Genomic DNA, 25,734 nt, shown 5'->3' with positions numbered 1-25,734 from the left:
ACAGAAGGAATCTGCAGGACCGTGATGTTGCCTTGATGTGCTCCTTGAGGTCCAGTCGGTCATCCAGGACCACCCCCAAGCTCTAGGCAGAGTGAGAGGCAGTCACTGTGGTGCTATCAACCGTGATTGAGAGCTCACGTAGTAAGGAGGTCTTGCATGGGAAGAAGAGCAGCTCAGTTTTGTTGAGGTTGAGCTTCAGGTGGTGGCTGGCCATCCAGGTGGAGATGTCAGCCAGGCAGGAAGATATCTTATCATCGACCTGTGTGGCCGAGGGGGGGAAAGAAAAGAAGAGTTGTGCATCATCTGCATAACAATGAAGGAGAAGCCATGTGAATTAATAACTGAACCAAGAGATTTGGTGTATAAGGTGAACAGCAGAGGACCCAGTACAGATCCCTGCGGGACTCCCGTAACAAGGGGATGAGAAGCAGAGGCAGACCCCTTCCAGGTGACCTGGTAGGACCTATCTGCAAGATAGGAAGCAAACCAAGACAGGGCAGTCCCAGCAATGCCCATCTCAGTCAAGGTGGAGAGGAGTATTTTATGGTTGACCGTGTCGAAAGCTGCAGACAGGTCAAGAAGGATCAGGACAGAGGAGAGGCGTGCAGTGGCAAGTGCCTCCGTCACAGCCAGGAGCACAGTCTCTGTTGAGTGCCCGGATCGGAAGCCAGACTGGTGAGGGTCTAGCAGGTTGTTCTGATGGAGAAAAGAGGTTAATTGTTTAACAACTGCTCGTTCAAGGGTTTTGGACAGAAAGGGTAGAAGCGATATGGGTCGATAATTTATTACATCGGAGGGGTCTGAGGTGGGTTTTTTGAGAAGTGGGGTAACACGAGCCATCTTAAATTCAGAGGGAACATGACCAGAGGCAAGAGAGGAATTAACAATGGAGGACAGATAGGGAAGGATCTAGCTGGAAATGGATTGTAGAACTGTAGATGGGATGGGGTCAAGTGGACAGGTGGTTGCACTTATTCTAAGTCAGTGTTCTTTTCCCCAAAATTCTAAGTCAGTGTTCCAGAACTCCATTGCTTTCAATTACCAGTAGTGTTTGTTGCATCACCCTTAGAATGTTCAGTTTAAGAACATTCTAATTGCCACATAGGCTACATTTGTGATCTTACATCATGAAGGCTTAGAAATAATGAATCAAGAATCAAATGATTGTTGTAGAAACTGGGAAAAAGTACAAAGGCAATTCTGGATAAATGCATTGCATCATTGCTCATTTCACGGGACTATCATAATTGGTTATTGATTTTTCTAGCCAAAAATAATATTATCTGCCTGTGTTAGTCTTCTGGACGCCAGAGAACGCACGCAGCTTCCTGTAAAATTGTATCCAGAAAAAAATGTGCTTTGAAATCCGTTTTCTCATACTTACTTCTTGATTTCTCCATGGGGACTACACGGCGCGTCTACTGGAGCGAGAGAAATAAAAAGCGAAGACGGCAGAACGTCGGTTCAAACAAATTTAAAGACCGTGGCAAAATCAGTTTTCTGTGTTATGTCTGCCCCGCCCTGCGTGGTCTCCGTCTTTCTTTTTTCCTGTGGGGGCAGCGGCTTGCGCTCTATGTCAGTTCCGACCGCATGCCTCCAGCCCCTGACCTACTCTAGTAAACAGTGAGCGAGCGCGCGGCACCACCCTGCAGTGCCGCATCGATCGCCAGCGCTCGATCGATACGCGCTGACTGCGGGACGTGATCGTGCTTAAGCGGGATTTACACAAGGCCACGCTCAGAAGCTCCAAAGGCTGGGTTGCCCTGATTGGATGGCTACACATTTTAAATCATTAGCCGTCTTAGAATCAGGGTCAAAATGTGTATCAAACCGCTTAAATAAAACGCGTGAGTTTACGCATTGCCATACACTGAGTAAAAAAGCCCTGTTTGTCACAGTCTGGCAGTCCAATCTTGCTAACCGGAAACAATGATCATTGCGCTAAATATAGAATCTGTGTGCTCTCCAGGTTTTTCCTTTACGCATGCACTTTTTTCTGATTGAACAGAACTGCAGCATCCCCCGGGGAAGCTCGGCGACAGCCGGCCGGGGGACGTGCAATGTGAAAAGTACTGGTCCATTCTGATTAAAAACTAGAAACCAGCTCAAGCGCGTGGGCGCAGCCAGAATCAGAACACCGTGTTATAAATTGTAAAATGCAAGTCATTTCCTGAGACACCTCAAGGACTTCCCTAATACTATTCTGAAACTACTTATGGTCGTACGTTTCTCCTTCCGTTACTCAGCATATACCACCAGTCAAAGACAGGCAATGTGTGTGGAAAAATAATCCTATTATTATTATTATTATTATTATTATTATTGTTGTTGTTGTTGTTGTTTCTTTTTTATTTTTATTTCCCAAGAGTTGTTATGTAAGCCAGTATTTTGATATTTTGCTTTGTGTTTGGAGCTCTAATTTATTAAGACAGGAGAAAACAAAGCGCTGTATTTGTAACAACATATTTAATAAGTTGTTGATAGCCTAGTTGGCTTTCCAGGAATCAAACACCAATCACAAGCAGTTTTGTTTTCCAGACTGTATTTCGTTTTGTCTCCCTTGAAGATAAATATGAATTCTTGTGCTTGTACTTTATTTATATGAAGAATGCTACATCAAATTACTTTTGTATGCAATTTACATAAAACAACAACAAAAACAAATAACAAATGAATAAAAAAAAATCTTTCTGAGAACATGATAAAAAGTTACTTTTTAAAATATTTCTGCTTCGTTTACTGACACCCAATAATGTCAACAGTTTTTCTACTTAAGTATCATAACACTATAGGCTTGTGTGTATGTGCGTGTGTGTGTATGTGTGTGTGCGCGTGTATGTATATATATATTTGTGTGTGTCCATTTCTGTATTTGTGTGTCTGTGTGTGCGTGCATGTGTCTGTCTGTGTGTGTTCGTGTGTGTGTGTACATCTGTGTACGTATCTACGTGTGTACTTGTGTGTGCATATGTGTGTGCACGTGTGTGTGCGTGTATGTGTGTGTGTTTACATTCATGTACGTATCTACGTGTCTACTTGTGTGTGCATATGTGTGTGCACGTGTGTGTGCGTGTATGTGTGTGTGTTTACATTCATGTACGTATCTACGTGTGTACTTGTGTGTGCATATGTGTGTGCACGTGTGTGTGCGTGTATGTGTGTGTGTTTACATTCATGTACGTATCTACGTGTCTACTTGTGTGTGCATATGTGTGTGCACGTGTGTATGTACATCCATGTGTGTGTCTACATGTGTGCTTGTGTGCTTAACACGTGGAGTTGTATTTGCCTTGCAGTCAGCCCAGCATATAAACTGTTTGTTTACTAATTCTCTGTCAACCGGAACATCAATAATGCGGAATGTTGAATAGTAAATAATGGGAACGAAACTTAATTAATGTTAAACTCCTGAATCCCGCTAGTAGATGAGCTTTGCTGGGAAGCCGTTTGACTTCATTTTACAACTGGAGAAATCACCACAGTTGCAATGTGGTGGTTTCTCCAGTAGATGGTACTATGAGACAAGAGCAGAAATATTAAGTTCCTCTCATGGAATATTTTCCACAAAGGGCTCTTTAAACATACAGTGCTTTATGATTTGGTGTCTTTATATACTATAGGCCTTATAAAGCTTTTTGTGTGATTATGCCACATGTAATAGCTCCGAGGTTCAGTGAGTTACTAAAAAAAAAAAAAAAAAAATCAGTTGGGCATGGGATGGCACGACGGGAAAGATGGCTTTGTTCACGTTTACAAATCTTCAGGACTATTTTGATTGACAGGTGCCAACACTGTCGGTGTGTTGAGACAGGGAACAATGCAAGCCATGTCATTGTGAGGGCGTGGCCAAATCGAGTTCCGACCTTTGGCTCTGTGTCTTTTGACATTTCATCTCTGAGTAAAATAAGCATTGTGCGCACGGGTGATGGCGTACATGTAAAACTGTGAGCATGGCAATTTTATTGTCCTGGATTATAAATATCTACTTTCAAGGCAAATCATTTATTTAGTTTACACTAATTAAAAATAATTAAAAGTCGCTGTATTTCAATGGGACAGACTTTGGTGGAATGAGCATGTAGCGATGTAGCCCATGTAGCATCCGTAAGGTGGTGTCTTTCTGTGAGGCTTTTCAAGGCATGAGAGGGACTCTTGTTCCTGTTTCTGTTGGGGCCACAGTCAATGCAGTCTGTATTTCGTTAACGTTACTTTTTTCAAACGCCAAGATGAACTTTATTTTAATGTTATAGGGACCATATCAGACGATAGCAAAACATAATTACTTGACATACTGTTTTAGGACTCGGCATGGCTAAAATATTTTAGATTTCATATATATTGAATTCATATGATGTAAACTTGTATGTAATGCTCAGAATCGTTTTATAATTATTGTTCATTACTGCAAAGAATAGTGTAGGCATACAACAGGGCTTTGGAGAAATTTGGAGAACTCTCCAAGGTTCTGAAACTGTGGAATCCGCGTGCCTCCGCTCCGAACAGGTGAACCGTGTCCAGAACGATTTATTTAAGACTAAATGTCGTCGTGAAAGCTCGTGGACAGTCCTCGGAAAGGGCGCGAAAGCCCAGTGGTTTTCAGCTGTCTGAATAGAGCACATTCGGCGGCACATCATATCCCCTCTCCTCTGGCGTCCGAAAAGCTTCATCGCCTCAACATTTTCTGGTCACATTCTGTCACTATAGGAATAGAGGTCACCACGGGTCACCACCCTCCTCTTGCCCCTATTGCTCAGAGTTAACTAACTTTTGACTTGTCGAAAACCAAAGTACGCTTTAAACTACGCTTTAAAACGTCATGAATGAATATAGGCATTTTGTTAATTTTCTTTTCACCATTGAATCGAGTACCGTGGCGTTTGACATGAATTTATGGAAATGAACAAAAAGGAAGCAATTTCAATAAAGGGCAAATTATATTACTTCATATTTAAATCATTCCTCCGGAAGTAGTCAGGAAAGGAAGTATCGGCAGACTACATCGGTAGCGTGAAAGCATTATGCCCCAGTTAAACTAATGTCAATCAATATCGTGTTCCATTGTCCGTTTTAAAGGAATCAGACAATTTATTCACAATAAAGAGTGGAGATATGAATTGAACCATTCATGCAGCTTTTTATCTGCGAATGAACCGCAGACACGGCAAGGGTTTAATATCACGTACGTTAATTAAGCCTTTAAATGAATGAGCTATATCTCGGGAACGTAACATCTGTCAGTGAGTGAAAGTTATTGATCAAAGCCGCCTCTAACGCCACGTGGGAAATGAAGCGATGGCAGAGATTTAGAGGTCGTCTGAATTAGTTCTTCATTCAAACACTGAATCATAAACGGGATTAAATATAGGCTATATCCGAATGAATGAAACATTTATAGTAAAAAAAAAAAAAAAATAGAAACTAATTTAGACTATAACGTGTTACAACAGTCACCTACAATTATAATTGATACATTGATCTGCAGCTTTTGTGTATTCCTTTACTATGTCCTGGTTCTTCATGTTATTAAATTTAAATATAAATGTGCCATAACCAGTTTATTTTTGGCTCCAAAGAGCTCATCATGTGAGGCACACAAATCTAAACCTGCTTACTTACTGTCTGCACCCAAGAGTCACATTTTGTTATTATTGCTTGAGTTCTACTGGACTTAAGAGGGTGAAATTTGCTGTGGTCATCGTTATGTAAGAAGCGTTATGAGATTATCCTCCTCCAGTCCACTTTTAATCCGACCTTCCATAGGCACATATTTATCTTGTCCCTTCTCTCTCTGTCTCTCTCTCTCTCAGTCCCATAATCTGTCTCTCTGTCCATCCTCACAATTCATCACTCTGTTTGTTCTACCCTTCCCCCTGTCCTCTTTTGTCTGCCTTCTCTTTTTCCTGTATACTTTCCTACCCTCTCCATTTTGGTCCTTCTACCTCTCTGTAAGGAAACTGGGTCTCGTAACAGTTTATAAAGCATTATACTGACGTATAAGCATCTGACACTTTACTCTTCACATCATCTTTGTTCTTAAATTTAATGTTGAATTTTAGATAAATACATGTTGGCAACCTCACAAACCCGGACTGGTGACTTCAGCAAAATCAAATCCTAAAGCTGTGTTTGAGGGGGGAAAACCAAACTCCTGCATTTATTTGTAAACCAAGATCACAAATCTTGGCTGAATCCAAATCAGATTTTTATTAGAATTGGGATTGCTTGTTTCTTGAACCCTTTCTATGTTATTGTGTGACACTCCTGAAAACCAGTATAGACAGAACCGGTTGTCAACCTGCTCTTTACACCCAAAACAACTATAGTTTTAGAACCAGTGTTATATAGGACTGCTTGGACTGATTGCTGCCACCATGCTGGTGTGCAAGCGTCTCACTGGTAGACATAGGTAATCCAGTTAAGAATATATGAATCTGCAAAATGAACATAGTTACTGTAGTAATGCTTACCAGCGATGGGGTGCTGTGTCAGGCACTGCTGCTTGTGGGTGGAGTGCTTTCAGATGGGACCCTGGATATGTCTGGGTACCTGAGATGGCCTGACCCAGGTTTTTGCTTTTGGTCTCCTGGTGAAGTTTCTTCCTGCTGCAGGGTCCAGATTGCCTGCCCTATAAATCCTATTTTGGCATTGATGTGTTTAGGTCATTTATGGCTGCTGGCCGTCCCACTCAGGAAAATTATTTATTTTTTAAATGGCTTTCTGGGAAAGCTTCACTCCTCTTTCCATGAAGACCGTGGGAATTATTTAGCCAGGTAAATATTTCCCAGCATAGGTAGCACTTAAATAGATCTGTCCTTTCTGAAAATCCTTTTGATGTGACTTGTTCACTGTTGTCTCTGAATAAACTGGTCACCTTTCTGTTTCATCTTCTATTTTTAATAAGCTGCATTGCTTCCCTTTGACTCATTGTGCAAATCTACCCTTGGACAAATTATTCATGACGCTGCATTAATACAGATTTGATTGACGCTTCACCTCAATGAGTGCTGAAATATTGATTAGTCGCCGTCGACGTAAGGCTCCTGAAATGGCAGGTGTTTGCTTTTCTTTGCTTTTTAAAATGGCAATGTGTAATTCCATCATGTCTTTGTGTCCTCTAATTGCTCTGATTTCTGCTCCTACCATTCCATCATACTGAAATCTGCAGTAACTATGGAACAATCATTTGGTAAAAAAACTAGAAAAAACGACACTGAAAGAAAGTTGGTACATAACACAAGTAGACACCAAACTATGAACTGTCTTGTCTGCTGAATTAATAAAGAATATAATTTAGTGACAATGCTTGGTAACCCTGGGCATGCAGAACTGCAGTGTTTCTAAGTGCTGTGTCACTGAGGAGGAAATCAATGCAGAAAATGGATTTGGGGAGGGGGGGGGGGGGTGCTGCCGGTACTGGAGGGGCTGATTAGGGGATGGTGTGGTGGGGGGGGGGGGGGTAGGCTGAGGACTAATCTGTGTGTCCTGGATTTTTCCGAGCATGGGGAGAGTAAAATTAAGTATTTCTGTAAGAACCACAGGCAGCCCCCAGGTTATGGAGGATCTTGGGAGGGCTTGGGAGGGGTTGCTCAGCCATGGGGAACAGCTCTGGCTCCTGTATGTGGCACCTACATATACTGCACCCGTGGTGCTTGTCTGTGCCCTGTATCCAAGCTGAGGGCTGCCTGCATGCTGTCAGTGTATGCGCTGAGGTGGTGAGTTTAGCCGCTGGCAGATGGCATGATTAACTGAATATTTTGTATGAATTAAAGATCAGCTTTGCCCTGATAACAGGAAGTATTTCCCCCACACGGAGATGTCAATGCATGGAATACCCTCTCTTGGCCTGCTTGTAGTAGAAGCTCAGGCTGCTGGCTTGTTAAAGACATAGCTTGAAACAGTGCTACATATTCTCTTTAGGCAGGAGGCAAAATCTGAAGTTGAGTTGGCTGAAGGGCCTGTTTGCATTATCAAACACTTAGTGTGAGTTTTGCAGGCACAAATTAAGCCTAGTCCTAGACTAAATTCAATGTTTAATGGAGAAAAAAACTCAGTTTAGTCCTGGACTTAGATTACTCTGTGTTTAACAGATACACAGCTTTGCATACATTTACATTTGGTGTAGGCACAAAGTGGTTAAATCCAATTTTATTTACATAGCACCTTTCTTACAGGAAGCAACTCAAGGTGCTTTACCAAGCAGTTCAGATACAACAGATAAAAAAAAAGAAACAATAATAAAATAATAATAATAAAAACAAAAAACAACCACAGAAATCATACAACAAATAAACCCATACAACAAAGGATGTAATAGTAAACACCATATAATCAAACTAAAACCAATTAAATTGCCTTAAATGAACATCTGCATTGAAAAGATACACTTTAATTTGTCACGCATGACTCATCACTCTCCCGGTGGTTGCAGGTTTGAATCTCTGGTGAGGCAGCCCTGCTGAACCTCAGAAAGAGGCACTTAACCAGATTAATGGCAGTAAATCTTCAGCTGTGTGATACATTTAAAGAAACAGCGACCAAGTCTGGATATGGGTTTGTGTGGAATCGAGTTAGCGATTGAAAAAAAAAAAAATCTCTATGAAAATGTTATCAGCGATGGCTTCACGCTCACATTTCCCTCCGCTGCAATGCTCCCTGCGAAGCAGCGTCGGCTCCAGCAGTGCGTGGCGAGAAGTCCCCGGGTCATTCGCATAGAAAAGCGAGCGATTCCGTGTGGCGAGGAAATTCCCATTACGGTTTAATCATCTGTGAGTTTTGGAATGGAGCTTTAACCCCCCCCATACCCCAGTCCCACCCCCACTCCCCGCCCATCTCCCAGCCGTGTGCAGCTGTCCTGACAAAGAGGACTCTCAACACCTGGACGGCTGGACTCCGTTTCCAGCTCCCTGGAACCGCTCAGAACCCGTGACCCCTCCCTGTCCTCTGTCCCGTGTGCAGAGAGAGACCGCGGGGGCCTGCAGATGCCTCTTTGTGAGAGCGAGCGTAGGGGCCTGCCCGCTGGACTGGCTCCTAGGTTTAACTGGGCGCTGGAAGAAGCAGCCTTAATTAAAGCCATCCCATTGATTCTCTCTTGGCTTTCCCCACCAGCTTAATTACGGATTCAAATTGTCCACGCCTGCCTCTTCCTCCCTCCATCCCCTTATCTCTCTCTCTTTCATCCTGATCCATCTCTCCTGCTTTCTGTTCATCGTGCTACTCGCAGGATGGCCATCCATTTCAACCCTTTAAAAAGAGATCAAAAATATGTGATTAGAATGTTTGTAACTGAACATTCTAATGCTGATGTAACAATCACTACTGGTAATTGAAAGCAATGGCGTTCTAGAACACTGTCTTAGAATTTTGAAAAAAATAAATTAAAAATAAACCTACTCTTCAAAGGGCTATTAAGCTCTGTGGATATCAAAGCTCTCATTAGAGCTAGAGTGCCCCATGGCTGTGCCATCATAAAAGTACATACACACACATACACACGCGCGCGCACACACATATGCACACACACACACACACTCACACAGCTGCGTGCGTATGCACATCATACCATACCATTATAACGGTTGCTTTGTACAGTGACCAAGACCATTAATGACATTAATAATAAGAATAAGAAGGAACGTGGGTCATGCTCAAAAAGATAGTTGTATTAATATATGCAACTCAGTGAAACAGTATATAGAATCAATACAAGATGTTAAAGGCTAAAAGTCTTTGTCTGCTCTACTGATGAAGTCACAGATCTCAGTCCACAGCTGAAAAAGTTCACAAAAAAAAACCAAAAAGATGAAAAAATCCAAAATATGAGGAACAAAAAGAAAAAGGATAGATCTCACCACTCTGTTGGCATGAAGTCCCTTATTTCAGTTCATAAACTCCAGTAATCCATGAGAGCAAAAGAAAAAAAAAGTCTTCGGAATCCATTGGGCCTTTTTCTTTCTTAATCCCAATGGTTCAAGCAGTCCAGCGAAGCAAACAGAGAGATTTCCTGAACTATATGAGCAGTGATATAGAAAACAAGCCAAAAAGAATCCTTTTACTTGTTTTAAAGTGATCAAAATGCTCTAACTAGGCCTTAGCCAAAACCATGCTCCTAGTTTTCTTCCTCACTCCACCAAACATTTTTTCCTTTGTCCTCACCCACTTAAGCCGCGTTTCCACCAAAATTACCCGGAACTTTCAGTCCCAGGAACTACTTTACCAGGAACTAAAAGGTTCCTTCAGCCAATGGTTGTCTGCGTTTCCACCGGGGTCTAAAGTACCGCGAAGATTAGGTAAATTAGCCCACTGACGTTGTCGTCGGTCCATCTGTCATATGATTTCTTCTGTAACCCCATACTACCACCGAAGTAGCCTACATTATTTTCTAATAACCGGGACAGCCCGGAGGGGTTTATTCCACTTATATACAACGGGTTACCAACAATGACTATATATGGTTACTTTTGTATTTATTGATTTTCATACATCCTCTCAAACACATTCATTAACAGCAGAAAACATGCACACGTTGTAAACAATTTGCTGTTTTATTACTTTCTCGTCGTCAATTCCATATAGGCTAATCGCAAAATGACAAGAATAGAACGAAAACTCGGACTTGCGTGAAAATGTAAATTAGTAGTGGTACAGCCACCGTTTGCTTTCCTTCGAAGTTACTGCTAGCCGAGCAGCGAAGTGTGCCCTCCAGATGCGAACCATGCACCATAAATGAGTCCATAGTCTTCCTGGTCTTTTCGTGGAATTGAAAAATGGCAGTAAAATTGAGTAAAATTACGGCAGTCTGAAAAAGCTAAAGGGAAGATTACTAGAATTAACCTGTTATTTTACCCGGATAAAAAGTGCGGAAGGTGATTTCCAGTTTGCTTGTACTGTATCACCAATGTTAATTATGCAGAACTACCGCATACCTCACATAACTGTATCAAACGTTTTGAGTCAATTACAACGGGCTAACAAAGAAAATCCGGAAGAAAATATTCAGCAACCGAATTAATCCGTTTGAATGTTTTGGTAGCCTACGTAATATGCTGCCCAGCACGAATGCTTAGCATTTTATAAACGAATACTAAAGCAAGAAAAGAACAGAAGAGCACACGTTATAATTCCAAGACGTTGACAGGCTATAACCAAAAGTAGGCTACTGCGCCGCATAACATACAAGTTTGATTTGAAGTTATTATGAAAATAAATTGGTTTGCCGCTGCATATTTTCAAACATGGCGGGTAATGGCGGAAAATAAATACAACACAAATGCTACGAGTACTCGACCAATCAGAAATGTTCAGCGCTGCAAGCTCCACCCAAAAGGTTCCTGTACTTTCGGAAAGTACTACCCCCCGAGCAGGAACGTTTTGGGGGGTAAAACAAAGCCCCCAGAACTAAATTTAGACCCTAGTTCCTGCGGTGGAAACGCACTGAGTTCCTCAAAAGGTTCCTAGTTCCGGGGTATAGTTCCTGCGGTGGAAACGCGGCTTTACTGTCTTCTGGTGGTGTCAAAAGGTATCGCTATCAAGAGATAGGGGAGAGTATACAGGCCCTGCTAATTGATGGAACCCTGTTCATTCTGTGGGTTACACCATAACTGGGCTTTTTCATATGAAGGTGGTGGTTGAGTGAGAAAAATTATGGCTGTTGACAGTGTACAGAGAACTGGTCTGAAAGTCAGAGGCTGACGTTAGGGTGGGGGTGAAGAGGGTGTTATGCACAGTGAAGGCGTGTATTTATTTGGGGGTGATTACCATCCATTTCTGCATGGTGTCATTGCTTTTACCTACTAAATGTTCAGCACAGTGGGGTTTGAGAAATTTAAAACAAGTGAAGATGCTCTTCTGCTGTGGTCTTCGGGAGTTTTCTCTTACGGTAGTGAAGAGGAGGCACAACAGACAGCATGCAGAATGTTTCCAGCATCAGTCTGTGATTTAGTCTGAACACAGAGAGGCTAATCGTGCATGTTCCCTATTGGCGAATGCTAAAATTGTCACTGTAACCCAGAACTGCACTATCCACCCATCGGCTTTTTGTGTTTTCAGATAACAAAGCTGCACAGTACATCACACAGGGTGCTTAGAGAAAATTGCAACTGTGTCTGATTCAATAGGTCCAGCATTTCAGTCAAGAAAAAGTGTACATAAGGCCACGAGGAACCAAGAGTACAATGTGCATTATTGGTAGTTTAATATTGTAACTCTGCATTAATCTGTCAGATTTTATAACTGTACATATAAACATTGCAACTGTGAACAGGGCAGTGAAAGAGATTCATTCTTGGTTGGCAGACTGAGCCCCAGCGACTTGTGTTACGTTCCTTTAAAGACCTTGTGCAGCCTCCCTTTTCTTACATTTAAATTGTTCCTTTAGTTACTAAATTACAATATATATGTATTTTTTCTACTTATTAGACTTTGAAAAGATAAAAACCTGCTTTGATGTAAAGCATGAATTTTTAATATAGCAGACTCAAGACTGGCTGGGCGTGTCAGTTCTGTCCTAATTATTTATGCTTTCACTTTTGATTGACAGCCCGGCCGCTCACTCCCACTGACCTGGATCAGCGCTCACTCCATGTAATGTCAGTTGTTAGCTAACATGTTAACTGATCGTATTAAGCAAAGGATAATTAGATTATCGATAGCATCAAAGCTATCTAGGATTCCCTGGTTGGGTTAGTTAGCTGCGTTGCGTTTCATGCACATTGAGCTAGGTAGCATGCATAAAACACCTAAAGTAAAAAGACAAACAGACCTTATCTTGATCTTGATTGATAGTTGGCACAGCATCTGGCTTTAGAAACATTGTCTTGGCGAAACCCAGGGCCGGATCATGGTCCCATGAGTTCCCTGGGCACATGTCTTTTGGAGGTCCCCCCCCCCCCCAACAACAATATTAAATGATAACCACTAAACAGTGTGCTAGTGTGTAACAACACCACAATGTGCATTTAGCATACTTGTTCATTTTGGCTAGCTAATAAGCTCTCAATGAGGTTTTTATTCCCACGGCCACAGCATCCCATATTTTTGAACTAATAGCACTAATAGTTAGCTAGCTAGTAGCTTTGATTTAAGCATCATGACTATGGCATGCTGTTTTAACATTTATTCACCCCACTGTAGCTAGCTACCCCTTTATCTTATACCCCTTTCACACAAAGAAATGGCACCTAACTAACTAGTTAAGTTATGTGCCACCTAACTAGTTAGACAGCTGAGTTTTAGGCCAATAGCTAGTTAACTAGCTGGCTTTTTAGTGCAGCTAATTTGGTTGTAAGGGCAACTAGCTGGCAAAAATGGCAGCTAGCTAACTCAGTGGAATAGGTTTAGTTTGAACATTGGGGGGACACATTAGTAGTAGTATAAAAAATGAAAATAGGTCTAACACTTGTAAACTGATTCGACACAGAACACCAGAAGCCATCGCTGCCCTCAAGGTGGACCTACAGAAACAAAACTGGAACGAGGTTTATGCTATTGATGATCCTAACAAAGCCTATGAGGCTTTTTTGTCCACATTAATTGTGCTCTATGAAAAAAACTGTCCATTAAGAAAACTCACAAGGAAGCACAAATATGTGGACAAGCCATGGATTACCAAGGGGATAGAGAACGCATGTAAAAAGAAAAATGTATTATATAGGAGATTTTTAAAACATAGAACAATAGAAGCAGAAAACAAATATAAGATATATAAAAATAAATTAATAAGTATTATGAGATCTAATAAGAAAGAGCATTATCACAAACTATTGGAGCAGTATAGGAGTAACACCCAAGGAACATGGAGAGTGCTTAACAGCCTAATTAAAAAGGGTACTGGAAAAGCATACAAACCAAATTACTTTGTAAAAGATAACAATACAATTATAAATAAAACTAAAGAAATTGCCAATGAATTTAACAATTATTTTGTAAATGTTGGATACAATTTAGCAAACGAGATTGCGGAGCCGAGAAATTGGGATGGTGTCGATGAAGGCATAGTTCATAAAAACTCCTACTCCATCTTTATTAGAGGTGCTGATGAAAAGGAAATACTTGACATTGTTAAAAAATTTAAGAATAAAAAGTCCACTGATTGGACTGAAATTGATATGTCGTTAGTAAAAGATATTATAGAATGTATAGTGAAACCATTGACACATATCTGCAATCAAGCCTTCCAAACAGGTATATTTCCCAGCAAAATGAAAACAGCAAAAGTCATTCCTATTTATATAAGTGGAGATAGACATCTATTCTCCAATTATAGACCAATTTCTCTGCTTTCCCAGTTCTCAAAAATTTTAGAAAAACTATTTGTGCAAAGATTGGATAATTTCGTAGAAAAACACAATTTATTGAGTGACCATCAGTATGGCTTTAGAGCTAATAGGTCCACCTCAATGGCAGTGATGGAACTAGTAGAAGAGATTTCTACTGCAATGGACAACAAGGAATATACTGTGGGGGTGTTTCTAGACCTAAAAAAAGCATTCGATACCATTGATCATGGCTTATTAATGAAGAAACTGGAGAGATATGGTATTAGAGGAATAGCACACTCATGGCTAAGTAGTTACCTCGATGATAGACATCAATATGTACAAATAAATAACATTGAATCTGATTTGTTGAAGGTTACTTGTGGGGTTCCACAAGGTTCTGTGCTAGGCCCTAAACTGTTTATATTGTATATAAATGATATTTGTTAAGTGTCTAAATTGTTAAAATTTGTTTATTTGCTGATGACACTAATTTATATTGCTCCGGGAAAGGTTTGGAAGGGCTTCTGAATACAGTAGAAAGGGAATTGAAAGTCTTAAAGAAATGGTTTGATATTAACAAGTTGTCACTGAATTTAAGTAAAACAAAGTTTATAATATTTGGTAATCGGCAAATGAATAATCAAGTAAAAATTATAATAAATGATGTTGAAATAGAAAGAGTGTATGAAAATAAATGTCTGGGCATGATAATTGACCATAAATTATGCTGGAAACCACACATAAATAATGTGAAAACAAAAATGTCTAAAACCATTGCAATATTATATAAAACTAAAGATATCTTGAATCAGAAATCACTATATATACTGTATTGTTCTCTCATAGTTCCATACATTACCTACTGTGTGGAGGTATGGGGAAATACATACAAAACCAGCACTTATCCAATTTTCACCCTACAGAAGAGAGCTATAAGAATTGTAAATTGAACTGATTATTACGAACCAACCAACGCACTATTTATTAACTTTCATGCTTTAAAATTTTATGATGTAGTTGATCTTAAAACTGCACAGACAATGTACAAAGCACAAAATAATTTGCTTCCTAACTGTATTCAGAGGTTGTTTGAAATTAGAGAGAGCCAGTATGAAATTAGGGGAATAGGTATGTTTAAAAAATCAAGGGTAAGGACAAATATAAAGATGAGATGTATATCTGTCAAAGGGGTTAATTGTGGAATAGTTGTGACAAGGAATTAAGAATGTGTAGTTCACTTTGCAAAAAAAAAAAAATGTTTAAAAATAATGTGGTAAACAAATATAAAATGGAGTTATGATCATTATTGTGTATTGGAACTTTTGTTTGGAACTTTTGTTTTTGTTTCTGTTCTGTTTTGTTTTTGTATAGCCTAAACCTAGTAGTGAAAGGGTTGCCTATTAGAATATGTTATGTAAAAAGGGTAGGTATAATAAGCTAAATCTTCAGTCTACACCTTTTTGGTCAATATTTTTTGTTTTCCTTTTAATTTAATTTAATGCCTTATTGTTATGTATTTATTTCTATGTGCATTCTTTTTGGAAAATTGTTAATAAGGCCCGAAATCAATTACTACTACTACTACTACTACATTAAGTGGGGGGTCTGGGGGTCGTCCCCCAGGAAATTTTGAGCATCAAACACTTCATTTCCTGCATTCTGGTGAATTTTTATGCACCAATTTGTGCCTTTTTCTGCATGAATTTATGGTGGAAATGCTTCTTTCATGTTTTTATTGGGGGGGGACAAATGCAAGTGTTCTAAATATTGAGGGGGACGTATTCCCTGCGTCCCCCCGAATTCTACACCTATGAGCTAACTAATTTCTGTTAACAAGCTGAATCATATGGGCAGCTAGCTAGGGAAAACGGGCAGCTAGCTAAAATAAAGGGATGGCTAGTTACGGTAAGTCAAATAACGAACGGCTTGCCATGATATGACGTCCTTCAAACTGGCTCAGTTGTACAGCACTGTACTCTCCGAGAGGCTCTCGTTTTAAGCATGCACTTAATGTATCAAGGGGCCCAGGTGTTGCGCTCGATGTATGCACCGAGGGGCCTGGGGGCCCTAGTGGTCAACTCACACTGTAAGCACCCAGGGGCCCTAGTGGTCAGCTCACGCTTTAAGCACCGAGGGGCCCAGGTACCCTCACACTTTAGGTGCCCAGGGGCCCTAGTGGTCAGATACACATTAAGCCCCAGGGGCCTAGGGGCCCTAGTGGTCAGCTCACTCTTTAAGCACCAAGGGGTCTGGGGGCCCTCATATTGTAAGCGCTGAGGGGTCTGGGGGGCCTAGTGGTTAGCTCACGCTATTAGCACCCAGGGGCCTAGTGGTCAGCTTGCGCTGTGCGCACTGAGGGCCCTGGCGTTCAACTTTCTTCGGAAGTCTTGGGCCACCGCGCGTGGCCTGAGGCTTGGAGGCCCCCTGGCAGTCCGAGGCCCCGGTGCACTGGCCCGGTCCATAATCTGGCCATGGCATCCTCTTCTGTTCATAATTGTAGAATGAATCAGGGGTAAAATGTGTACTGCACAATTTTGTCACCTTTGGTAGGCTATTTCTAACTGTACACTGTTTTGTTTTTCTATATAATCGATCCAGACCTTTCAGAGACTTGGATCTTTTGGCAAGGCGTGACAAGATGCATTCCTATCTCTGAAATCTTTAATCAGGCATTGTTGAACTGGATAGTTAATGTTAGCAGCAGACCTGCGCAATGTGTATTTGAGAATTTGCTCATGGCTTGTGAGCTTGGGAGCGCACACTACATAAATATTCATAGTGGGTGAGTGTTTTGGCCACCGCACATTGGTCAATACAAATTAAAACATTCGTGACGTCACGAATTGGGTCTCAAAACCACCAATACCAAATACTCCACCAGGCGCCAATGTTGAGCATTGTATCGTTTTTAGGGGAAAAAAATCTATTTCATTACATGCATGTATGGAATACTTTTAAAATCAATGTGTAAGCAACCTTATAGTCTTTGGTCATAATATAGCCAAAGTATTTTAAAGTCATGATTTTGACTGCAGAGGGTCTTTAAGGGGTTGTAAAATTAGCCCATTAAAACCATTCATCTGAGCAAATACCTGCGATGTCGAACGGCTTTGTCGAATAGAGCTCTTCCCCAGTTCAGTGATTATGGTGAAAATCAATGCCTATTAATCCTCCTCGTGCTTGATACCGCGGGGAATTATCATAAGATTTAAATGGCATTGACTGAAACCGACAGCCTCTCTGTTACTACATTTAAATAATAATTGAGATCATTTTAGATAGAGAAAAAAAGACCCATGCCCCCATTGAAATGAACTGATGCAGATATATGTTCATTTCGCGAGGTCTGATTAAGAGGGAAGTAATATTCAGCGGGGGAAAGGCTTGAATGATCCCGACCAGTGCACCCGCACAGTAGCCTAGTACTGGTTTACCAGATTATCGGTGGTGTAGATAATGTGTCCAATTTATCTCCTCCAGCAGTAGAAAGAAGGGGCAGCGGACTGTTAAATAGCGTGCGCGGCCGAACACTGTTTCACTTTGTACTATACCGAGGCTGATTGCGGGGACATCACGAACAGATACGCACCATGACTCTTTATAGGGGAATCCTGAATTCGATTTTCGAGGGTCTTGACGACAAGACGGCTAAGGCAGGGCAGCCTACTTAAGAAACACATTCGCGTTTTTACTTGGGACTGAATGGGATTGTAGACCTGTGAACATAATAACACCAGATATTTCCCAGGATTTAAATAGGCTACACAGCCTGGGATCGGAAAATCGCGTAGGCTAGACCGTGAAAGCCCTCGCGGAGACAGATATTTAAAGAACCACGTAGGAGCACTGCTTTCCACAGTTGTTATAGGCGACGGCGAGACTCCAAATCTGACTAATGTGTATCTGCTGCATTTCAATGGTGCAAAATGCCAGATGTGCAGATGAATTTGGGAATTAACCCTGTTCGTACACCGCTTATATAAAATATAGCACTGTCTGGGGGGTAGGGTTGTAGCAATTAAGTGTCACAAGCATTTTTGCAGTGGCATCCCTCTTGCAGAATACCAGCTGAGTTACTAATTTTGAAACCTATTAGCCTACTGCCGCGGTGAGCGGCTAATACTAAATCTGAGGACGCACAATAGCCGCAAACCCCGCGATCGAGTCATCGTGGTGCATTATGGTTGAAAATATTCTCCGAGTGCATTAACGTTCAGCTTAATGCATAATATCCCCCCCCCCCCCCACTCTTCCCCGCAGCCCGATGCCATTTCCCAGTGCGAAGTGTCAGTGTGCCGCCCGCTTCGGGGGACGCTAACCCCCGCATGTGCTATCACGGTGATGCTGACGCAGTCCGACACCGGCAATCTGTACGGGGAGGAGCCTTCCGTAACGCAGTGTGGTGGGATTGTAGCAACGCCAGCGCTTTCATGCAGCACTCGGCGCAGCCAAAGAACGACACCGGGGGGGGACAAACCGGGCAATCGAAACGACAGGAGGAACCCGAACTCGGGATGCCAGCTGACTGACGCACAATCCCCCGTCAGCACACTGCTGCAGTCTAAAAATCCTTATCCAAAACGCAAGTCACCCGGTCGGGAGATTTATCGGCTCTCGATAATTAACAGACCTGCAAATACGCACTGGGTTTCATTTGACTTTTATCGCTGGTATGCTCTCTTCGCGCCCGTGCTTATACCAACGTCAGTTTTGTTGGTTCGTTTTATAGCGTTGCTGTAGCCGCTTTTATAGATATATTTGAAGTTTATGATGTCGTCCTTTTACACCGAGCGAGCAGCGGAAGTCTAACCCGGTTAGGTTAGTTGCACCTTGCGCGAAGCCGCTGCTTCTGCTCACGTGGGCGCCCCCCGGAGCACCACGACCAGGAATTGCTTAGTTCTATAGTTTTTAATCATTTCTGTGGTATCCTTGGAGACAGGTTTTTTTTCTCCGACGTGCAACCTGCCGCGTGCTCGAACCCTCTGCTCACGTTGCTGGTTCAGGACCATGGGCACGCATTTGTCTGCTAAGTAACGATATCATAAATGGATGAAGATACCGACACCCGTAAAATCAACAGCAGCTTCCTTCGCGACCACAACTATGCAACCGAAGGTAAGGCTGCCCTATGTGTATGAATTATAACAATGGATAATTATAACGATTTTTAAATGGTCACGATTAAATGCATAAACATATGTCATGAGGAAGGAACTTTATGGGACTCCTAGCAATGAAGTTAAGTGTCAGTTCGTGCGACAATCGTGGGACCCACCTTGAGGTTTAACGTGAATCATGCCAAAACAAGCAACACGACGGGATAGTCCGTATCCAAATGTTATTCAGTCGCATCCATGTTCTGGCTGCAGAGAAAGTTGACAATGTTTTTCGTAATTGTTTAGCTAACACCGATAGACTGCATGTCACGGGTCAGTAAATTATGCTCAATGCGCAGCGGGGTGGTGCGGGCTACCAGCGAACTCTTAAACGGGAAAAAAATGATGCGCTCACTTGTGGTGAATTAACGGGGGACTGAACAGTTCTCGTAAATTAATACTTCTATATTAAGCTAACGTTCTGATATATAGAGCAGACTTGAAATGTTAGTTTTGGTGATAAAAAAATAAAAAATAAAACTTTTTATTTAATAATGGAAAGGGCATAAAAGCACGTTTTTCGTTGAGTTAATATCGAGAGAAAAAGCTGTTTGTTTCTGGTGATTGTTTTGAAATATTTTAGATGGAAAAAAAACTCGAACTGTGAACTACGTCCATGCTTTTACAGATTCTTATAAATTTCTTCAAGCTGCCAACTCCTATGATTAACGGGAAACCGGCGCACAGGTTAAAATAGCTGGCCCATAGGCCTACAACTGTAGGGGTATTAGCCGGTTATAACAGCAGGAGCTAATCTCTTCTCAAGTCTAAATACGCTTGTCCAGGTCACCTACTGTCCGATGGAAAGTAGCTTTAGTTAAAAGCGGTCCAATGAGGAGGGATAGTCCTAGATAATGTCCCGTTCCCGTGGTTACTGCAGACAGTGCCCATCTGCGCGAAACGCAAATCGTTCAGTCGTATTAGGGGGACAACACAAAGAGAGAAAAAGCTCGTGCAGGCTTCATACATTGTGATTATCATTAATAACCGAAAGCTCCCGTTTCCCGGTAGATGAGATACGGCGCTCACTGTATTGTGCGGACCGTCTCCGTAGTCCTGTGAAAAAACTGACCGTTTTGATACGCTCTAAGTGGTGACAGCCCAGTACTGTGGCCTTCCAGTAGTCCGGTAATGCACTGCGGGGAAACGGTGGCCTTTTTCCAAGGTGAAGGAATTTGAGATCAGCCAGGACCAGCCACTCAGGGGGTAGAGAGGCGGAGTGTGTGTAGACGAAGGAGGCAGAGAATAATATATTATGTGGAGAAAACAATCAGGCAGAACAGGTGGATCATTGCAGATGATGAGGCTGTATATTAGGATAATATTTGGCATGGGGTTGTGCTACACACTTATCAGAGCCTTTCGACTCAGTTTGATTTCTGAAGGTGGATAAAAACCAAGGTGTGATTTTCACACCTCTTAATTAGCCCTGGCTATTCTGCCCTAGCACAGCTCAACACAGTACAGCACAGCATGGCACAACACAGCACAGCACAGCATGGCACAGCTCAACACAGCATGGCACAGCATAACACAGCACTTCACAATGCAGCACAGCCCAACACAATGCAGCACAGCTCAACACAGCACAGCATTGTCTGAGCACGGTTCTGTCTTGAAAAGGAGAGAACTCAAGCACTGGAACTTTGATGAAGTGGAAAGGTAAACTCTCACTGGGATCTTTCTTCCCCCAAAGTCACTTCACAGATACACAGGAAGGCTGAAGCAGAGGCTGGCTGGATCTGAGAGTGTGCCGGTTTCTGCTCTGACATTGTCTGAATAAATGTTTCAGCAAACTGGAAATCTTCTGTACCTCAGAGATTTTTTTCCAAAGCTTTCCTTACCCTGGGCTATAACTGACATGTGAGTTGGACTCATTGAGTTGATAAAATCCTTTAGATGTGGTAATAACCCAGTGAGCAAAAACCAGAATCTAAACATCTAGAGGGGTGGAAATCTTGGTTGAGAGACGTCTTGATACAGAAGGACTAGATTAACCCCAACATAGCTCAGGTTTAATCCTGCATCCCAAACAGGAGGGCCTGTTCTGAAGCTGTTTAATTAATTCATTATTTTATCAGAAACACGGAAATGGAACACGCATTGGCATTCGCCATCAACAGCATTTCCCCATCAGGGTGCAAACTTCTTTTGTTTAGGTTCACCCACCCAACTGAAAAAAATAGGAGTGGGACCTTCTGTTTGGCCCAGAAGAACAGGTTTTGATGATCTCATCTATCCATTGAACGGAGGGACTTGATGCTGCATGGATGTACTCTAGAATTCCACCATCATCATCACTTTCCCTTAACCCCATCACCCTCCTCCTTCCAAATTTTCTCACTCTCCTTCTCTTACTCCAACAGCTGTGGCTACATGGCGCCCACTGTTTGACTACATGTCCCAGCATGCAGAGCGAGTACATTTTTAACCAGCCTCCATTCACCCAGTGACCCAGTGGCAGGCCTGGCCCCTGCTAACTCCAACCCCATCTTTCCCCCATCCACTCTGGTACCCCCCCCCCCCCCATTTCCCTCCAGACTTTGCGTCTTTAATAATTCAGCGAGTGCTTTCTCATTCATCGGTTGGAAAACTCAGGTCCTCCTTTACTCAGCGCATTATGGGATCTGTGTCCAGGCACGCGTGAGAGGAGCCCAGACGCACATGGGGCCTAGCCCCCGGCGCTAAGTGGGCATTATCAAGAGCGTGTGGAACAAAGCCTTTCCTTCCCTCTGACTGTGCAGAGGTGACTCCCTGGAAATGAGAAAGAGGGAATTTGCTCCTGGTTTTTTAAAATTTTTTTTTTTTAACCCTTTGAAGAGCAGGTTTTTTGGAATTTCATTTTTTCAAAATTCTAAGTCAGTGTTCTAGAACTAACTCCACTGCTTTCACTTACCAGTAGTGATTGTGACATCAGCATTAGAATGTTCAGTTAAGAACATTCTATTCAGATATTGGGACCTCACACCTTAAAGATTTAACAAGGATTGGTCCTTCCTGAGAGATGCCCTGTCCTCTCTGTAAATTTGGAGAGGCACCCGCAGTACATTGGACGGTTGGTGGTGTGTTTGCCAGGTAACTGTACACCATAAAGCCAACTGTCATAAGCATGGCATAGAAACGCTAACATGTTAGGGTTAGCTAAAGTAATGTTAAGCGATAAAGCTGTGCTTAAAAATCTTGTGCTGTTCGAAGTGGCGATTTTTGGGAGATGCACCTGTGCATGCGTCCTACTGAACGAAGCACCACCTGCGCATGCGTCCTTCCTACCAAACGTCCCTCTCAGGTCGTCCATGAGTGAGTGAGTGAGCGACCACAATTTGCCACGCATAGCCCACGGCAGCAGGTCGTCCTGCGCACTGTGGGAAAAACTCGGCATTGCAAGCTGAATCTCACCCTGCGGTAATAGAATAGCAGTGTTATATATATATTTTAAGCTTGATAGCTACTATTTGCTTTCTGCAGATTGAAGCCTTTAATTCTAAACTACTCGCTTGCCATGTGGTACAGTACACTAGTGTAGCTGCGCTTATGCATTTTAACAGCAGGCCCAATACAGCCTCCCTGCAGGATTGATTTGAAGTGAAGGAACTAGATAAGAAATGCTGGAGGAAGCTATGGGTTGGGGGCAGGGGGGCAGTGGGGGGGGGGGGGGGGTAACCCCCTTATTCCCACAATGGGAAGATAGCTCCTAACAATCAGATGAATAAATTATGGCTCATGCATTTATTAAGGGACCTTAACGCACTTTTCCTTCAGCTCGCCAATTGGCAGCTGGTTTCCGCTGTTGACTGTTCCATGAAAAACGCCATCGCAGATGGCGCACGCGCCATGTGGGAGTACCATTAGGGGGCACTGTGGAAACCACCGGGTCAGTAAAGATGCCCACATAATTTTGCAACCATAGGAAGTGTTAACTGAAATGTAACTAAGGTCATTACGTTTGCATTAACATGATACAAATGAAGAAGAGAAGCAACATAAAAGTTGACTACACTACCCAGAATCCCTCCCCCAAGTAAGGCACAGGAAAAAGGGAGGAGTCAGTGGTTCAAGTTCAAGCACAAATACTGAAAAAATGCTTTTGCTTTCATTGAGCTCCTTTCCCCTACTTTATTTTCTACTCTAATCACCAAGGTTAACTATTTGCACTTTGGAGGGTGGTAATAGAGGGCTTTTTTTTGAATAAGCACGGAATTTTGAGTCATAAACAAAAATAACTGTCATTTTCTGAAAGCTCTCAAGAGACCAGGCAGGGAGAGGTGGTACTTTAATTACGCCCGTCCCGAGTAAGAAGGGTCTGATTGCAGACAGGCAGGCCTGTCCAAAAACAAAGTGCTGCTCGAAGCGACCCAGTCCGCAGATGTGCTGCCTGTCCCTACCCCAAACCCTGTCTGAGTTTGTAAGGGATCAGCTAGACCTGCATCACACCTGCAGGAAGCATCGTTTTGTGAAGATGCCTTTCCGGGCACGTCTGCCTCTGACGTCTGATGTCTGTGGCTAATCCCCGGTGCTCTGAGCGGAGACAAACTGTGCACATGTGCAGTGGGATCAGTGATCTGTGATAGATTGGTGAGCTTAAGTACCCAGCATGCACTGCTCAGTGCACAAGCCATGCTGGGACCTAGGAGGGGGGGGCAGTCAACCTTGTGTTCCAGACATCACAGAGGCAGGTCAAACGGTTCATACAGCATGTCTAAATATTTTCACACATGATCTAGCTCTCATTTTCGCCGTTAACTAACATAACGTTAAACATCCCAGTGAAGTGAAACATTTTGAACAGCCAGCCATTACAAAAATTGAGACTTGTAAAAGTACTTCAAATAATTATTTGTCCCAAGTCTGGCTCCGATACCAGTTGGCATTCCCCATAGGGTTAATACATAAAATGAGTCGGCCTTAACCAGGGGCTCATAACCTCAGATTATTTCCTGCAAGTCATCAATGTTTTGAAATGCAGCCAAGAGCCAGAGCTGCCATTTTAGGTTGTCTCACGAGTCTTCATCTGATTGGTCCGAGGAGTTCACTCTGAGAAGTGTATCTTGGGAATTTGGCCGAGGAGAGAGGGTTTAATCGCCCCACCCTTAGCCATGACTGCCACTGGGTTTTTAATGACTGGGGAGTCTGAACCTGGCATCTGAGGCTCGGATTAACTCGGATTAACTTTACTCTCTCGGACAGGACTGTTGATTCATGGGAGAGCCAGGCACACCATTGCGGAAGGGGACCGCTGGTGAATATGCTTTAGAGCAGAGATCCCCAATCTCATCTGAGAAAGGCTGTTGTGGGTGCAGGTTCCTTAGTGCTGGGCTGATACAAAAACCTGCTCCGACTCCGGCCCCTTTAGGATAAGATTGGCGACCCCTGCTTTAGTGTGTTTGCCAAGTCTGCTCCAGAATGTCAACACCCTACTTTTAAAGCCCCAAAAGCGTCTGGAATCCTCTCCAACATGCCTCTCATATCATCTCTTCTCCTCCCCTGATTCAATTGCCCTGGACTAGCCCCCCCCACCAGAACGTGTAGCAGGTCTTTGTGCTTGTGACGTGAATATGGTAATGGAATTTGGAAAGTGTTTAAAATGGCTGATTTGAGTGGCGAGTAGGTGAAACAAAAGAACGCGTGACCTTTCAAATGAGGATATTTGCCGTTGCGTCATTCAACAGAAAGCACTGATCAAAATGCAAGGCAGGGAGCAGCAATTTCGGTGTAGTGCAGTCAACTGCGGTGCATTTGCATGGGTGGAATTCCTAGTTCTGAATCTCTACTCGTTGTTTGATTCACTGCACCACAAACTCTATTCTGTACAAAACACTATTTTATAGAGGTCCCTTTAAATGGGGAGGGGGCTGAGGTGTGAAGAAAGGACACAAGGGGAGAGAATACAAGATCTCAGAACAGAAAAACGAAGCACCAGCATAAATGAAGTCTCTGAAGGCCTGACACGGAGCTCAGGCGGAAAGATCTTTACTTACGGCTTTCTGAGGAACCTGGCAAAGCGCTCGACCGCGAAATACAGAGCGCGTCGATTCATTTAGCGAACACTCACTAAACGAGGGCGGAGAAAAAGGAAAGTTAACAGAAGTTACCGCGGGGAACAAGCGAAGCAGTGTGACGTTGCAGAGCGAGCTTACGGGAAAGCACGCGGGAAACGGGGTGGTGTAACACGTCTGGCAGCTGTGAATTCTGTACGTCACTGTGCGGAAGTAAATAAGATGTTAAGTTTTAAACCTCAATGCAGCTCAAAAAATGGTTTAGCATGCTTCAGGTTTTTCTCCCCACTGGGAGTTTTTTATTTTTTACCTCATACTTTTTGGGGTTCA

At 42.6% G+C, this 25,734-nt stretch overlaps 1 protein-coding gene across 2 annotated transcripts in view; it reads left to right on the top strand.

The window, feature by feature from the left end:
• The window catches only part of LOC135263686 (serine/threonine-protein phosphatase 2A 55 kDa regulatory subunit B beta isoform-like), a 74,898-nt gene that overhangs the window by 18,735 nt on the left and 30,429 nt on the right, over positions 1-25,734 (top strand). Inside the window, exon 1 of one of the 2 annotated variants that reach the window (XM_064351999.1) lies at positions 18,537-19,370. The exons of the other annotated variant lie outside the window; for it this stretch is intronic. Coding sequence (XP_064208069.1) covers positions 19,301-19,370 — 70 coding nt within the window. The 5' untranslated portion in view covers positions 18,537-19,300. Of the gene's footprint in view, positions 1-18,536; positions 19,371-25,734 lie in introns of those variants that run through there. 2 annotated transcript variants of the gene reach the window in all.

The sequence above is a fragment of the Anguilla rostrata genome, chromosome 9 (genome assembly GCF_018555375.3).
Source record: "Anguilla rostrata isolate EN2019 chromosome 9, ASM1855537v3, whole genome shotgun sequence".
NCBI classification, from domain to species: Eukaryota; Metazoa; Chordata; class Actinopteri; order Anguilliformes; family Anguillidae; genus Anguilla; species Anguilla rostrata.
This window is presented reverse-complemented; position numbering and strand designations above follow the sequence as displayed.